General features: G+C 38.1%; 1 protein-coding gene across 1 annotated transcript; it reads right to left on the bottom strand.

The window, feature by feature from the left end:
• Positions 1 to 3,371: 3,371 nt before the first annotated feature.
• On the bottom strand, positions 3,372 to 16,219 carry LOC121733606. The gene is made up of 7 exons (XM_042123902.1): positions 15,940 to 16,219; positions 10,772 to 10,980; positions 8,949 to 9,053; positions 7,031 to 7,210; positions 6,375 to 6,610; positions 5,202 to 5,344; positions 3,372 to 3,582 (listed from the first exon to the last, which is right to left on the bottom strand). Exons 1-7 carry the CDS (start codon positions 16,112 to 16,114, stop codon positions 3,389 to 3,391), a joined length of 1,242 nt encoding a protein of 413 aa, XP_041979836.1. The 5' UTR covers positions 16,115 to 16,219; the 3' UTR covers positions 3,372 to 3,388.
• Between the last annotated feature and the right edge of the window lie 958 nt (positions 16,220 to 17,177).

Genomic DNA, 17,177 nt, shown 5'->3' on the forward strand with positions numbered 1-17,177 from the left:
ATAATATTTTTTGTTGTAACCGGTTTTCAGTAGAATTTTCGCTAAGAAAAGTATAGCTCGAATTGTAAGTAAAAAGACTCTTTCAGTGCTGCTACTTTTACAACCAACTCTATATTATAAGGGAGACATACATTACCCTAAAGTATTATCGCTTGTTCTGTTACACCCTGTATAAACCCAAGTATTTTCTTCCGTAAAATTATCCTAAGGATAAAAGTTACCGAATATCTTACACCCGCTTAAGTATACAGGAATCGAATCACACAGCTTGATTCTGTGGGGACGTGGGTTGAATACTTACGACTATTGATCCTATAGGGTTAGTTTGTTATGATGTGAACTTACGTTACTGCCCACTACGTTGTAATCTTAAGTCCAATAATTTCACTAAGGGTGGGTTGCACCAGAGGCGTAGTAATAGTTAAGGTTTACTGTTATCGTCAAATATGGCGTCCATTATGGACTTTTACTAGGGATTTGACAGTTCATTTGACATTTTGATAAGGTTAAAGTTATAAAAGTAAGTTGGTGCAACCCACCCTAAGGCCTATTAGCAATAAGGCTAGTTTAAATAGCAAATACCATGCCATCACTTTCATAATAATTACAAAGAAAATAGTGGGGTAGTGATAGCTAACAGACTTATGGTGAATTTAGTGGTAATTAAAGTATGTATTTTTGGTAACTTTTCTTTTGTATTCTTTTGTTCGCAAAAACGTACTCGTAGTAACGTAAAATATGCTTTATTTTTTATGGAAACCGTTACTTACACAATCAATTCCAACTATTACGAGCAGAGAAGTATATTCGTCTATGTTCAACATCAATTGCGCATGCAAAGGCTTCACAATCATGGTAGCCATGACAGTTATCCATGGCGCAATGTAAAGACAATGTAGAGATGGTCTATGGCTTAGTTCTCAAGTTACTTAACCTTTGTCAAGGTATGACAGGTGTTCACAGCGCCACGGGGAATGGAACTCTGACCTGACCCCATTATAAACTCATTATATATACATTATACACATAATATATGAGACCTTATGTTTATTTGTATACGTGTAAGTCAGCTTGTTCGCCAAAGTTTGTTTTCTAAAATATATAATAGCAGTTCTTAAATTTTAACACCTAATTTCTGTGAGGCACTGAGCTGGTTTGTGACTGTAAAAAAATCTCATGGAAATAATATATTGATAACTACCTGAACTATATTAATTATAAGTGCTCTGAGGTTGCAACTTGCACCTTACCTCCACGTTTGTAATGTTTTCACCAACTGTTATTTTCCATACTGTCTGTTTTTTCTTAGAAGCACAAAACAAACAACGTGGTTGTTTTGTTATACAAACAAATAAAACTGAAGTCCCAATAAAACACTTGAAGCGGTGTTTATGAATCTATCTCGCAAGATAAAAGAGCTAGATAAAGCATTTACTGCTCAGCTAATAAATAATAAATTCCAAGTGTTTTGTGTAAGGAATTGTAAAGGCTTTCAGGACTTGAATGACGGAATTGGAAAGCGAATAAGAGTTCGGTGTTTTGGTTGTGCTTTTGCAGCATGATGAGAAAACTGTATGTTATAACTTATACTTATAACTTATAAGTATGACTTGTCCGTCAGTCTGCATTTGTTTCCATAAGAATATGGCTCTTATCGAGCTTTGAAAGGAGATCTTCCGACCGAGCGGATGCTATGCTATGACAACCTCTGTGGCTCAGTGGTGAGCGCGTCGGTAGCTCAAGCCGGAGGTCGCGGGTTCGAATCCCGCCGACGGAACAAAAAGTTTTCAATGTTCCCGGGTCTGGATGTGTATTAAATATGTGTATGATATAATAAAAATGTTAAATATATGTATAGTATAAAAGTATTAAATATATTTCCGTTGTCTGGTACCTGTAACACAAGTCCTTTAGGTACTTAGCACGGGGCCAGACTGACGTGGTGTGAAGCGTCCATAGATATTATTATATTATTATGTGCGGTCAGGCCGAGGCTACAGACATTTGTAGGCATTTTTTCGTTGTTGTTGACAAATAGGCATAATCTTATATATAAAATTCTCGCGTCACAATGTTAGGCCGTGTACTCCTCCGAAACGGCTTTACTGATTTTTACCAATTTTTTGCAATAAGTATGCATAATATTCAGTGGGTCTGAGAATCGGCTACTGGGTACTTTTTATATTGATAAGTGCATTTGTTGAATAAATAATAGTAAATTATTACAAATCGAGACTGACGGCGACCATTGTTTGTACGACGGGATAGCGATGGACGTTGCCATGGTGACGTACTTATTTAGTCACTTCAATAAAATAATACGGGCGAAATACTTTATATGGCAAAGATACGTTTGCCGGGACAGCTAGTATGTATTTAGATTTTACAAACTTCAGTTTGGATGTATTATACGATTTTTAAAAAGGTTTTGTAGGCCATTTTAATACTATTCTTGACGAAAAAAATATTTTTTCCCTATCATCTAGTTTCTAGATCTAGAAAACTTACTTCTATTAAATCTTTCTATTAAAGAAGCAACAAATTCACAGCTAATGTTATGTTCATTAAACATTTTTATAGCTCGACGTAGCTCATATGGACGATCAAAACTTTTTGTTCGCTTGTGTCGCTATATTTAAATTTTAATTAGCAATCTCGGTGCCCCCCGTCCGGCCGTAAAACCGCCTCTGCTTTACGGCGGCGGACACACTAAAATAACACTCGTAAAATAAAAGGTTTTATTACAACCTGAATTATGTAGGCCCCTTCAAGCGAATCTGGAATTCTGAAGATATTTTTTCGTTGTTTGATGTATAACATTTCTAACATAAAACATAATATTTTGTGAAATTAAATTTTCATACTTAATAATATTATTTTTGAATGCTTAGGTTTTTACTTTATTGTCATTTGCAGGTATAATTATTTCGCTAAACCACTTCTTCGTCTGCTTAAAGTAGATAAATCGTACAATTCAATTAATTTTAATGTATCATACACTAGAATTCAAGCGAAAACTTGATAATTAGCGAGCCCTAGTAAGTATACCCCACAGGCCACAACGTACATTTTGTGGTACATTTAACGGAAAAACTATCACGCCTATTGATTTGTGCTTTAACATAGTAATTTTTATTTAACTGTATGTAAATGTGTTATCATCAGTCAGTCAAGGTTTTTTTAGTAGATGTGTCATCGTCAGTCAGTCAAGGTGTGATGATACGAGCCCTCACAAAGCTCGGCTTTTAGTTAGTAATATTATCTAAGCTATATTTTTTTCTGCTTCTAATTATTGTTTTGTAATAAGCTCTCAGTTTTACATGTATCATTAGCTTATTTACCATAGGACTCTAAATAAAACACCATCTACCCAACACAATATATTCATTCACCACTCGAAGTAATCTATCTGCGCGCACGAGTTGATGTTCCCGCAGTGCTGTCTTTCCTTCAGCGGCGGACAGTCCCGTCCCTGTCCGGTCTTCGGCCGCACCACCGTCCGCGTCCGGAACTTGTCCCCGAAGCCGCAGGTTGTAGAGCATGGCGTCCATGGAGACCAGTCTGATACTAGACAGTCGGTGGCTGCAATGATCAATCATTTATTTGCTTTAAAAGTGGTACTATCAGAGAAGCTGATTCATTGGCAGTTGGCGGACCTTCGTAATTTGGTTATGTCAAAACTCAAACCCATCCGACAGACCACAATTAACAGTTTTGAATTGACATAGTCCGACCAATATTTGTCATAGGCAAATGAATCGACTTTTTTAACGGTACACATTGGATGTATGTTTATGTGGACAATTAGTGACTTTTTAATGAGGTCATATTATTAAAGGGTTTTCGTAGTTTGTTGCCACTGTCGATTTTGGCGATATGGGATTTGCATAGCAATGTGTGGCGGACCAATGTACGTGAAAACTAACTTTTCCTACTAGTTACTGTTACTCAACAGTAGTAGTTTTACTAAACTAATAAAAGCCTATTACTATTAAGTCAAAGTCAAATTTTTTTATTCAGAATAGGTTTTTTTCAAAGACTTTCCGAACGTAGATGCTACTGGGGCCTACCACCGGTAGGCTCATGGGCTTTTCATACCTACTAAACTATTACTGTTGATTAGCAGTAACAAGCACATAATATATACCTCATATATAAACATTCGTCTACATAATATTACCTTAGATATTATAAAAAATCTAAGTAGTAATATAGAATTGATCTTCATCTACACGGTAAAGTAAAAAGATCATGTCAAACTAAGTTGAATCACAAATCATTAGCAAATCGGTTGTTTGATTTAGCTATCGACATTTGATTATTATTTGAATTGGTTTAATTTTAGTCCAATTTATAATTAATTGTTTGCAATTTCGATGTCGTTTTAAATTGATTTTAGGAATTTATTAATTTATTTCATGGATTAATGAATTCCTAAATTCCTATTCCTATTACTAGATCATTTATGAAAATCAATTAATTATGTGAAAACCTGCAGGTATGTTTTGGCATGTGGATGATATTGTCATGGTTCATGCAGTGATAAGGTACAAGTTGGAACCGAACGAGACGCGACAACTGCAGACGACATGTCGTCACGACACTACTGGTTTGTATGTATTTCTATGAAATACCCCCCGCAGCTAGCGACACGAAGCTAGCGATACTTATTCATAGAAATACATAGAAATCAGTGTCGCGGCGACACGTCGTCTGCTGTCGCTTCATGTAGCCGGCTTCCAACTTGTACCTTCAAGCTATCTGAAAACATACTAAATGCTTATGTATGCGCGCCCTCAATCGGTAACATTGCTAATAATACCACATTTCGATGCCATTGATTTAATTAAAATCAGGCCAGCTAGGCAAAAAGAAAAACTATTAGGATGATCACCTGTAAAGCCGGGATACACTTGATAACACTACCGGGACTGCTGCTAAACCGCTTGTACATAATATTACTGGGTTGGTCTCCTGTAAATGATGGCTCCCTATGGTACTCACGCTATGCTAGTATGAAGTTGGTCTCATTACACTACGGGTCTCCTACATAATATTGACCTACCATCGGTTCGTCATCTGAGTGTGAAGGATTGACGTAAGAAACTCGCATAGATGGCCCCATGTGAATTGTCTTTGCGCATCTTTTAGGGCGCTATGCATAGCCCCCTGATATGTGAAGGGCCTATCATGGTACTCACGCTGCACAGTGTTGACGGCATGATGCAGCCGGGAGCGAAAGTGCCGCGGTAGGTGAGACTGCCCCAACCGCCGTCCGCGCGCCACCGCCAGGATCACGTCGTCCATGTTCCGGAGATCACCGAATTCAGGTATAGGAGTGGTGCTGGAAGATAATAATATATGTTGTGATAGTCAAGTCAAGAAGAAGGGTAGGGCCCGTACGCTTAGAACAGCCATGCAGTGGCCACCACAAAATTGTTATCTTAGAAAAAACAGACAAGGGAATTTTGTTCGTCAGGTCGGTCAGTTATTCTATTCTTTCCATTTTAATATGGTATAAACCAGCTGGTTTAGTGCAACGGTGAGATAGACGGTGGATTTGCTAAGTCCTGAGGCTAGATTCTTACGCCACGAATGTCAGCTCTCTTTGATCGGAGGTTGTCCCACGTGCGTTCGTCCGTACCAGGGCAGGGGCGCCAAAGGGACACTGAACACATACAATTTGACACAGTAAAGAACACCGCGTCATCATGCGATAGGAAAAATTCTCTTTGCAAAATAAAGGATGCAGACAACAAGTCTAACGTGTTTTATAAAAAGTCTACAAAAGCCACGAACCACATTGGCTATGGTCAAAAACCAGATAAATCACTTGTCTCGTGGTTTGCACCATATTTTATCCAAGGTATATTGCGGGCAGCCGCAGGCTAATGTAATTCGGCGTGAACAAGTGGCTGCGGTCTACCACTGCCACAATCGACAACTAATTCTAATGCAATTAATGCGTATTGTACTGCGGCGGGCCAGTTAGCGCGCACAAACCTGAATCGCGCTATTGACGTTTTTTAACAAGTAAATAAAATAAAGTTCTCAGCTGCTTAGGGCCTGATTACACCTACCGAGTAGAGTGGTGAGACAGTGCAAACAGATTTTTAATGGCTGAGAGCACTGTCTTACTGTCTCGCTATTCTACTCCTTAGCAAGAACAACGAGGCCCTTAGACAGTGGCCTTCGGCCTGACCAAGCATAACACTTCGCTTGATCGGTTATCGCTATAAACTGTAAAAACTGTGAGTAGTTCAGCTACTATGCTACAGTAAAACCTGTCAGAAAATTTGTGCTATTTGTCGTTTATTATTAAGCACTAGTGAAATTAAGCCAAAAAAATCAAATTGAATAAAAAATAAACTTACAAAACAGGAGCCTTGGTCACCACTATCACATTATTATCTGGTACATTTGGTTTGGGAGTTCCGACCGGGTCTTCCTCTAAATCCATCAGTTTCTCTATATTACTCTTAGTGGTCACTTCTACGTCCACTCTGTTCACTCTTCTGCGAGGAACGTCTTTCCTCTTCTTCTTCATCATTGACTCAATTAGTTCTTTTCGTCTGAGATTGTTGAGTTCTTGAGTTGTGTACTCTTTGACCTACAAATGTAATATAACATGTTAAATATTACGATAATAAATAATAATAATAACAAGTTGGTGGTGTTTGAACTTCTGGATCAAATAAATTTCAAATTACAATAATAAGTTACCTTCGTAAATATTTATCCACTTTGACTTGTCTTTAGAGTTGGACAAAGGTAATCTATAAATATTTAACTTGATACTAGTCAAGCAGAGACAGGGACTAGACTAAGCTAAGCTGCTTTGTCGGTATAATATTTTAATCCATCAATTCCCAAGCGGCAGCCGGTTGCCGCATAACAATTGAAATTCTATTGTGTCTGCTATACCCATGATGGAGGTGCTACAGTTCGGATGGTGAGGGGGAAATATGCTTGCCCGTACCCGTAGAAGTACTTTTACGTTAGGGCCTATCCAAGAAACTATATCATATACCTTAGCGAACTCTATCTTGGCAATAGTGGGTAGTTCCCTCAACTCGGGGTAGTAGAAACCTGCTGCCGGGTGGTCCGGGGTCCGGGGTCCGTGGCGGCTGACGGGGGCCGGCGGCGTGGTGGCCCACCGGGGGGCCGTGAATGTGAGCCCACTGGCGGCCCCCGCATCGAGCGGCTCCAGCTGAAATGATGAGCAGTGTCGGTAGTTAATATTGATACTTTCAATAAGCTTGTATAGTGAAAGTAAGTAAGAAAACATAGTAATTATCATACTTTACTCATAAAGTATTAATTATCATGCTTAAGGTGTGTATGAGTCGCCTATAAGTTCACTGTGAACAACGTTGAGAGAACATTTTTTTGTGATTTATATGGGCATTGAGCAAGCGTCCCAGTGTCCTGACTTTCCCCAAACAAAAGTTAAAAAAGTTACTTTTTCAGCGGTGCTACTTTCACACTGAAGTCTATAAAATGAACACTTACACACCGCTACTCTATATTTTAAATAAAAGGGACACTCACACAGATACATTAAGTATCATAGTTTTGTTACATTCTGTATAAATAAAAATAAATTAAATTTTGTTAGTCTCGCTAAAACTCGAAAATGACTGTGGTCATATTCAACCTGCAGATGAGAGTCCTATGTTTTAAAATACAAATTCAGATTTTTCGCGAATCCTACGTAGTGAACATTTTTTTTCATAAAGTTATTTTCTAAATTCTGCCGTTGAAAATATTAAGATTTTATAAATAATTAAGAAATGCCTAGAGAATTTAGACATAGTGACAATTTGTTTTGTTCTAGACCAGCTATCCCCAACCCGCGGCCCGCATGCGGCCCGCCGGGACTGTATCTGTGGCCCGCGGCATGTTAAACCATTTTGAAAATCACGCCCACCAACAAAATAATGTAAATTTGTCGTGAAAGTCGTTCCACTTTTAAATCATTAATTTTAAAGAACGTAATTTTTTAACCCTAAAAATTTTTTGTTGCGGTCCGCGACATCAAGACCAAAACTGTATGTTTGTGGCCCGTTTGAAAAAAAGGTTGGGGACTTCTGACCTAGACAGCGTGGGCCCGAAATGTTTTCTAGATATTTTTAAACAGTCTTCCAAATGACATCCAAGAAATTTTCATAACATGATATTACACATTTCTGAATAAATAGTTTGTTTATTGGTTGAGGAATTTCTGAAAGTCAACAAGCTTTTGGTAGAGTGAATAGTCAAAATTGTGGAATTTTTATACTACTAGAATATTATAATGTAGTTTATGTAGTAACTAGATATTAGGTACTTAGTCTTCTTGAAATAGGAATTTATAACGTACTAGGTGTTGATTGAAGTTTCGTGACACCGAAACTCATTTATCGCGTGGTAACCGTTTAATCTAAAGTCAAAGGTGACTGACTGACATGGTGATCTATATATATATGGTGATATATATATATATATATATATATATATATATATATATATATATATATATATATATATATATATATATATATATATATATATATAAAACTCAAAGGTGACTGACTGACATGGTGATCTATCAACGCACAGTCCAAACCACTGGACCGATCGGGCTGAAATTTGGTATGCAGGTAGATATTATGAGGTAGGCGTCCGCTATGAAAGGATTTTGATAAATTCCACCTCCAAGGAGTTAAAATAGGGGATGAAAATTTGTATATAATAATAATTCTTAACGCGAGCGAAGCCGCGGGCAAAACCTCGTTGTGAATAAAACTGTATTATGTTCTTTCTCGGGATCCAAACTATTTTCGAATCAAATTGCACTAAAATGGATTCAGTGATTAAATGGATTAAATCGAGGTAACAGAGTGACGAGACCAATTTTGGATTTATATTTTTAGTTTTTATTTTTCTAATAATTGCAATTTACTTACATCTAAGGTAATCTGGTCGAGCCACTTGGAGTCCACGCAGAGGTTGAGGCTGTCGACGCCGACGAACCAGTCCGGTGATGGGATCATGCGGGATATCACCGATACCTGAAAGTTGTTGTAAGTAGGGAATGCAAATCTCGCGAGATTGGGGCTCAAGCGAGATCCCGCGAGTTTATGAATACAATACCGCGAGATCTCGCCAATTTCGAGATCTCGCGAGATTAGGAGTTTGGTGGGTTTTTTTTGCAAATAATCACAATATTTGAATAAATTACGTAAAAAATTATTTATTATTATAAGTATTATAAGATTAACATTCATTTTCACGATTTTTTTCAATAGAATTTTATGCATCAAACATTGTTTGATGTATCTGTCTATAATTTTTAAGTAGTAAATTTTGACATACGTATCTACTATCTATCAAATAACAAAATATGAAAGAAGCAGCCAGTCTCCTCTTCTAATGCATTTTTATAATTTTGGGCGGTAATATCGTGGACGTCCGCGGTAAAACGAAAACATAGGGAAGTAAAATGTATGGAAATATATGAAGACGCTTTGAAATTTATTTTTAACGTGCACGTTAGAGAACATCACGAGTCACGACGCGCGATGTATACAATCTTCTGAACCGCACAAAACGTCCGCGGTGCGTAAAATCAAAAGGGGATTTAACGTACACCCAACGTTTTATCGTGGAAGCCGGCGTCCACGATAACGTGACGTTCTTTTATAACTAACAAAACAACGAGAAGTCAAAATTCAGGACCTAGTTTAGAATCACAGTGCACAGTCACAGTGCTTAGGCCAGCTCCTCTTTGTTTTGACTCCGTGATCGCAACTCTGTCCGTGTCAGTCCGCAGTTCAAATAAGACGTTTTTATGCTCAAGTGCAATCTCGTCAAACTCGCGAGATCTCGCCTTTTTTTTCGTCCGAGATCAATCTCGCTAAAAAGGCCGAGATCAATCTCGCTAAAAAAGAACGAGATTGCATTCCCTAGTTGTAAGTCACCACGAAGCCATATATTTATGCATTCGCGTAAAGCCGTCGCGACACGTCGGCTGACGCATTTGCAGCTGTTTATGGAAAATTAGCGGATTCGCAGACGTTATTAGCTGACGAGAAGCATCAGAATAATCAACGGATGCATCCGCCGTGTAAAGGTACTATGTGTAACATTACGAAGACATATTTTACATGGGTCGATTTTTGCCCGCGCCATACGGCGAAGACGGCTATAAACTTATAAAGCACATTTTAGTAAGTAGCAAGCTACTTAAAGTATTTTATCTTATAATTATATAAAATTCTCGTGTCACGATGTCAGTTACAGTACTCCTTCGAAACGGTTTTACTGATTTTTACCAAATTTTATATGCATATTCAGTAGGTCTGAGAATAGGCTACTGACAACTTTTTATATTGATAAGTGCATTTGTTCAATAAATAATAGTAAATCATTAGAACTCGAGACTAACGGCGACCATTGTTTGTGCGACGGAATAGCGGCGATGGTCGTTGCCATGGTGACATACGAGTACTTATTTAGTCACTTCAATAAAATAATATGGGCGAAATACTAGCTGCCCCGGCAAAACAACGTTTGCCGGGGCAGCTAGTAATTCTATGAAAATTTAAACGAAATCTGTCTCGATTTATAACACACTGATAGACGTTTGTCCGTCTATCAGTTTCTAATCACTCACAAATTTTCGGCGTTAGACTCTAAGTTTTATCCTGTGCTACAACACGAATCCCTGAAAGTCTAAACTTTCATATCACTTTTTATCATTACCCTGATCTTCAACCACTTTTCGTACCATCGTATGCTCTTCATCCACAAACACCATGTTCCCCGTCTCCCCCACTCCGCCCACAGCATCAGCGGAGAACTGGTCATAGACAGAACTCTCCTCCTCTCCCTCCCTCACGATGTCACTCAGTTTGCCGAACTGAGCGAAGTCGCGAACTGACGGCTTGGCGACTTCTCCTAGACGGTAGAGAGTATAGGAGATGTTGTGTGATTGACCTGAAAAGATAAAGTTGGAAGTGACCACCGATATCGCCTGATGAGAAGTAATGAAGGTTGTCTACAGTTTCACACAAACAGGAGTTTAGAAAATGAATTCGGAAATCGCATACGGAAAACGTATATCTGTATGCTTCCGGCCTTATTGGAATTAAAATATCTCTTAGTACATGGGTGATTCTCCGCTAAGTGCTAATATTTACAAATAATATACGTGGGAGAGCCATGCTTCAGCACGAATGAGCCGGCTCGACCGGAGAAATACCACGTTCTCACAGAAAACCGGCGTGAAACAGCGCTTATGCTGTGTTTCGCCGAGTGAGTGAGTTTACCGGAGGCCCAATCCCCTACCCTATTCCCTTCCCTACCCTCCCCTATTCCCTTCCCATCCCTTCCCTTCCCTCTTAAAAGGCCGGCAATGCACCTGCAGCTCTTCTGATGCTGCGAGTGTCCATGGGCGACGGAAGTTCCTTTCCATCAGGTGACCCGTTTGCTCGTTTGCCCCCTTATTTCATAAAAAAAAAAACTGCCTGTGTGCAAGTGTCTTTATGCAGTAAATCATTTACCAGGTAAATTTACCACTTTATGTAGAAAATAACTTCTTTTATCTACCTTACTACTATTTTACAGATAATTAATATCTTCCCTTCGTGTTAACATTTTCTAAGGTAGGTTAGGTTAGTTGGAAAATGGAAAAACTTTTTCAAGTGTCAAATTTGGGTCATTTATTTCGAATGTTTCCAATGAAATTCAATGTAAACAAACTCAAAGCAGTCGTATAATAAGGTCATCAGTAAAACATGATCTCAAATTAAAAACGGCATTTAGAACACTTCACAGGAAATACGCAATAACGACATCCGCTCTTAGTTATGTAAGGTAACTAGATGTTTCTCGCAACGTCGCTTGCGTAGAAATTTTGCGTCAAACTGACGTCCTTTCCCGGGACCCAAAACTCCACTCCAAACATCTAAATCGATTCAGTTGTTTAAGTATTAAAAAGTTACAGAAAACGTGTCCGTGTTGCCCGCAATTTGATGGCGGGATTTTTTTTTCGAAATTCGACTAATCAACGTCCCAATTGGTAAATTGGTACGTTATACCAATCATCTGAATCGACTCAGTGGTTTGAGTATGAAGAACAGAAAACTCTTGCATTTACAATATATTAATTCGATGTTGTTCGCAATATAATCGCGTGGAAACCGTATTTTTTCGGAATTCTACTGTTGTAATTTTCCCCAGGTAAGCTATAATTGTGTTCCGATACAAAGTATCTTTATACTAAATTTTTTTTTAAATAAAATAAGGCAACAAACGAGCAAACGGGTTACCTGATGGAAATTAATTTCCGTCGCCCATGGACACTCGCAGCATCAGAAGAGCTGCAGGTGCGTTGCCGGCCTTTTAAGAGGGAATAGGGTAATAGGGGAGGGTAGAGAAGGGAATAGGGGAGGGTAGGGGAGGAAATAGGAGAGGGTGGGGAAGGGAAAAGGGTAGGGAATAGGGCCTCCGGTAAACTCACTCACTCGGCGAAATACAGCGCAAGCGCTGTTTCACGCGGGTTTGCTGTGAGCCCGTGGTATTTCTCCGGTCGAGCCGGCTCATTCGGACTCAGAAGAAGACTCACTCACGTTTTTATTAATATTACCAGATTTTCCACGCAAATTCGTTGCGCTGAAATTCTGTTATCATACAGTGACCATTACTAGAGTTAGGACCTGTTTCACCACTTCCTGATAAGTGCCGAATAGGCTATCCACCACTTAATTTGACAGATGGAGAATCTGTCAAAAAAGCTATTCGGTAATTTATCAGAAAATGGTGAAATAGGCCCTTAGTATCATGTCTTCTACAAAGTATCTTCACCAAACCTCAAAAGGTAACAGACAGACACACTCTGCATGTTATTAGTACGTTTATACAGCACACTTGGCAGCAGGCGCCGGAGAATCGAAGGTTGAATGACCCGGCTATTTTTACTTTAAATTTGACACATTTTAGTCGTCCCCAAGCGATATATCATGGATATGACGTCTCCAAGATAAATTGAGTAATGTGAGGGTATATTTAATGCAAGATTTTCGGAGACAACTTGCTTCGAAGACGAAATATTATGTTATGTGATCGTAAGTGATACAGAAAATATTTCTATTGGTATTTTAAGTTTGACTACTATATTTTTATCCTATTACTTACTATAATAGGCAGACTAAAATAATAGCTTTCAATCAGTAAATAAATCCTATTGGAACACTGTACTTTTTCGAGATAAAAAGTTAGATATTATGTGTTAAGCTACATTCTAACCTACTGCCATACCAAATTTGATCATAGTCTATCCAAAATGCTCATAAACTTTAGTTTTTATAACATAACACTAATTTGAAATTAAGAACACATTTAAATCGTAGAAAACTATTTCGTTATGTATATCCAAAATATTATACAACCAAAGGCTGGATTGAAATATTTCGTTAAATAGCAGTAAATAAATATGACAGCAATAAGATAAAACTACTGCTCTTCAATTCTTAAAGAGCACAATATTCTATTTTCTAGCGTTTGCTTTTAAAATAAATTAATATCAACTCGAAACAGTATATTTTCCTTCAATGTTTTCCCAGCACGAGAGTCCTCGAAAATATATCAAAGGGAAAATTTCCGTTTATATCGACGACCGATCGAGTTATTTACAAAGAAGGTTTATTTATTTATGTAATTAGGACAATGGGAGAGGCGATTGATGAAAAACTTCTTATCTGTAACAGTTAGCCCCGTGTGGCCATGACTACAAGCGAGAGCGACAGCGGAAGCGGTGGCGATTCGCGTTTCGGAAATAGCTGGATCTTAAGATAGAGCTAAGTATACATAATATAATAAGTATATATACTGCTTTACATAATTAAGCAGGCATCAGATACTGATTGTAGCTAGACTGAATTGAAACATACAGCTTCTGGATGCTATAGTTTATGCAATATATTCTAGTATCTACATCTCTATTTATGCTAGGATGACCACTGATTTGCGGTAGGTTCTATCGTACCCGCAACTCAGGCAGAGTAAACGAGGAGTGGAGCACCATGGGGTTTTAGTGGGTAGACTGCAGGAGTCCCACATACCCCGGCCGATATCCCCAATTGCGATGCGTAAAGCATTTCCCCACGTAAAAAAAAAACTTGAGAGGTGCCGAAGAACACCCGAATGGAATGAAGTTATTTCTTATGTTCAAAAAACCTCTATACATATACACTCAATAAAAAAAACGCCATCTACTGATGCCCAGGAATACTAATAACGCGTCGCTGTTTATTCTCATAAATCTAGTTAACGCACAGGAATACTATCAACGCCCTCTGCCACTACCATGGAGGTACTAATAAAAAAGTGTCGTTACAACTTTTTCAGTCTAGCCAAAGGCGCATCGCGCGATAAGGAACTACGTTCCAAAAAAGGATGACTACTGATGGTGCGGTACCAGTACTAGAATCACGTGATTCTGGCGCTCGCTATTAATTGTGTCAATGTAAAGCTTTCAGTATCTTTAAAGAGTATCGTCTTAATTACAATAAATATGCATATGGCTAAACAGGTACCTATGCCAATTGGTAGATAAGACAACTCATACTTACTCTTATTTTAACCTTTAAGCAGCTTAACTTATTAGCTTAGCTCCTAAACATCTACGACACACCCGTTTTAAAGAATTTTGTGGAAACATCCATGCTTGTGGCCACAAAATTCCGCGTTACAGATAAGCTGATACTTGTTCGTCCAGATAAAAGAATACTCATTATTTTTCGGTCAAAGTTGACGTCAGGGAAATAAGAACGACCAAATAAATTATTCTATGAATTGCTGAGTGTTTCGTTCGGGAAAATTAAGTGGAACGTTCGAACAAATAAAATGTTTGAGATATTCTGGCGTAACGTTGTAAGTTAGACAATGTTTCATTCGGGGATCTCCACACCAATTCGTTTCATTTTCCTTAACGTTTTATTTAACAAAACGCTACATTGTGGAGCACTCAAAACTCGGGATGAGGGTTGGTGTAACTTTCATTTTATAACGTAAAGACAAAAGTTTGTTTAAGCACATGCTTTTAGAAACGTACTTTGAAGATTAACAGCTTTGGGACTTTAACTATTGAAACATTTTTCACAAGAAAACTTTTGCGAAATAATAAAATTTTATAATTTCCCTCTTACAAGTATATAACATTCGGACTGTGTTAAAATTCGTTAATGTTCTGTCACTTCTTGGTGGAAATTCATGTTCAATTAAATAATTCTTTCACTTATTCCATTCTTTATTTTAATAGATTTATTACAAAATACACGACCGGTTTCGAAAAAATCATCATCAGTTGTTTGTACTCCTGAAAATTCGTTGAAGTTATAAAAAGTTTGGCCTTGTCTGCCGTGACACTCTTATAACGTATAGGATACTCGTAAGGACAAAACGCTTCATAAATTAATAGATGACGCCCGCAACCTCATTGTGCGAAAATTCGTTTGTCGCGCGGATATCGTACATTTTTCAGTGATAAAAAGTATCCTATGTCCTTTCCCGGGAATCAGAATATCTCCATACCAAATTTCAGCAAAATCGGTTCAGTGGTATGGGCGTGAAGATGTAACAGACAAACAGACAGTCAGGCAGACACAATTTCGCATTTTATAATATTAGTATGGATATGGATAAAAAGTACCTAAGTTAATTACCGGAGCCCCAATCCCCTACCCTATTCCTTTCCCTGCCCTCCCCTATTCCCTTCCCTTCCCATCCCTACCCTCCCCTATTACGCTATTCCCTCTTAAAAGGCCGGCAACGCACCTGCAGCTCTTCTGATGCTGCGAGTGTTTATGGGCGACGGAAGTTGCTTTCCATCAGGTGACCCGTTTGCTCGTCTGCCCCCTTATTTCATAAAAAAAAAAACTTCAAGATTTTACTAACCAAACACCGGTGACCATTGCGCCTTAGGTCGATATAGAGGGTAGTCCTTCGGAAACTTTTCTTCACTCCACAAAAACCGAACTGTCACTTTGTACACCGCCATGTCGTCACATCCGTATCCACTGCGCCACGTGGCCAAAAACAAAATGGCCGCCACTCGGAACGCGACGCTCATGGTGAACGGACGTGTTGCCTGATTTTTTTAACGCATTTAAAGTTATTTCACGGTTTCTCAAAGTTTTCGTTTCCGCGTGCATCGACTCCGAGCGAAGATTGTGGACTTTTCTATTTCGAGATCCACCGCTCTTCGGACGAAAATAAACACGGTGACGATTCGAATACATCTGTAATTCTGTAGCTTTATGATAAATTTAATTTGGAATTCCACGCATGGCAGGAGAAATATTTAATGGTTTCTTTGAAACGTAACGAAAGTAGAAGTAAGAAGGTATTTTTGCTTTTACGTTCTTGTTAATATACGTTACGTTCTTGTAAATATTATATATATATATATACAATGTGTAATGTGCATGCTATTAAAGGTACAGGCATTTACCTGCCCTTTTATTCAGCTCTTTAAATCCATTTCTTCCTCATGGCTTATGACAAGCAAAGTTTTCAAACCTACTTCATCTGGTCATAATCAAATCTGTTCAGTAAGGCAGCTATTTACATAGAAAAGGTTAAGCTTTATGGTAAATCTGTGTAGGTGTGTACCAATTCTAGAAATTTCAAAGATTTCTTCTTAAATTTATAACCTTAAGGCCATCCCCCGAGCAAACGATCTTGACCATACATTTGACGCATTGCCGAGATCGCACAAGATCCTATTTTTTTTACTTATCTTAGTTCAAAACTGACCTAAAAAAATTAAAACGGGGAATATGTAGTTAATGAAATTATCTATATATTGTCGTGTGTTTCAAATAAGTAAACGTAATTTGTAAATACTAGGGAGATGCCGAAAGTATGCTTCAATTAAAAAAGCTAATATTATCATGAGTATAATAAACAAAAATAGAAAATTTAAAACGGGGAAATGTTGCTATACTGAAGATTATTGCTTTATTTTTATTTAAACTTTGTGGCTTTCAAATTATGAGTTCATAAGGCTCTAAGTACGGTAAATTACGGAATCTCCGTGGGGGAAGTGCCCTAACCTCCACCTTAAATAAATTCTACTATATCCCAAGGTCATCAAACGTTAGAAATATTTACTAGCGCCAGGTAACTCGTCC

The sequence above is a fragment of the Aricia agestis genome, chromosome 14, assembly GCF_905147365.1.
Source record: "Aricia agestis chromosome 14, ilAriAges1.1, whole genome shotgun sequence".
NCBI classification, from domain to species: domain Eukaryota; kingdom Metazoa; phylum Arthropoda; class Insecta; order Lepidoptera; family Lycaenidae; genus Aricia; species Aricia agestis.

Coding starts and splice junctions, on each gene's coding strand:
- LOC121733606 (XM_042123902.1), bottom strand. CDS start 16,114: ATGAGCGTCGCGTTCCGAGTGGCGGCCATTTTGTTTTTGGCCACGTGG. Junction 10,981..15,939: donor GCAATGGTCACCGGTGTTTG/GTTAGTAAAATC, acceptor TTATCTTTTCAG/GTCAATCACACAACATCTCC. Junction 6,611..7,030: donor CCAAGATAGAGTTCGCTAAG/GTATATGATATA, acceptor TTACATTTGTAG/GTCAAAGAGTACACAACTCA.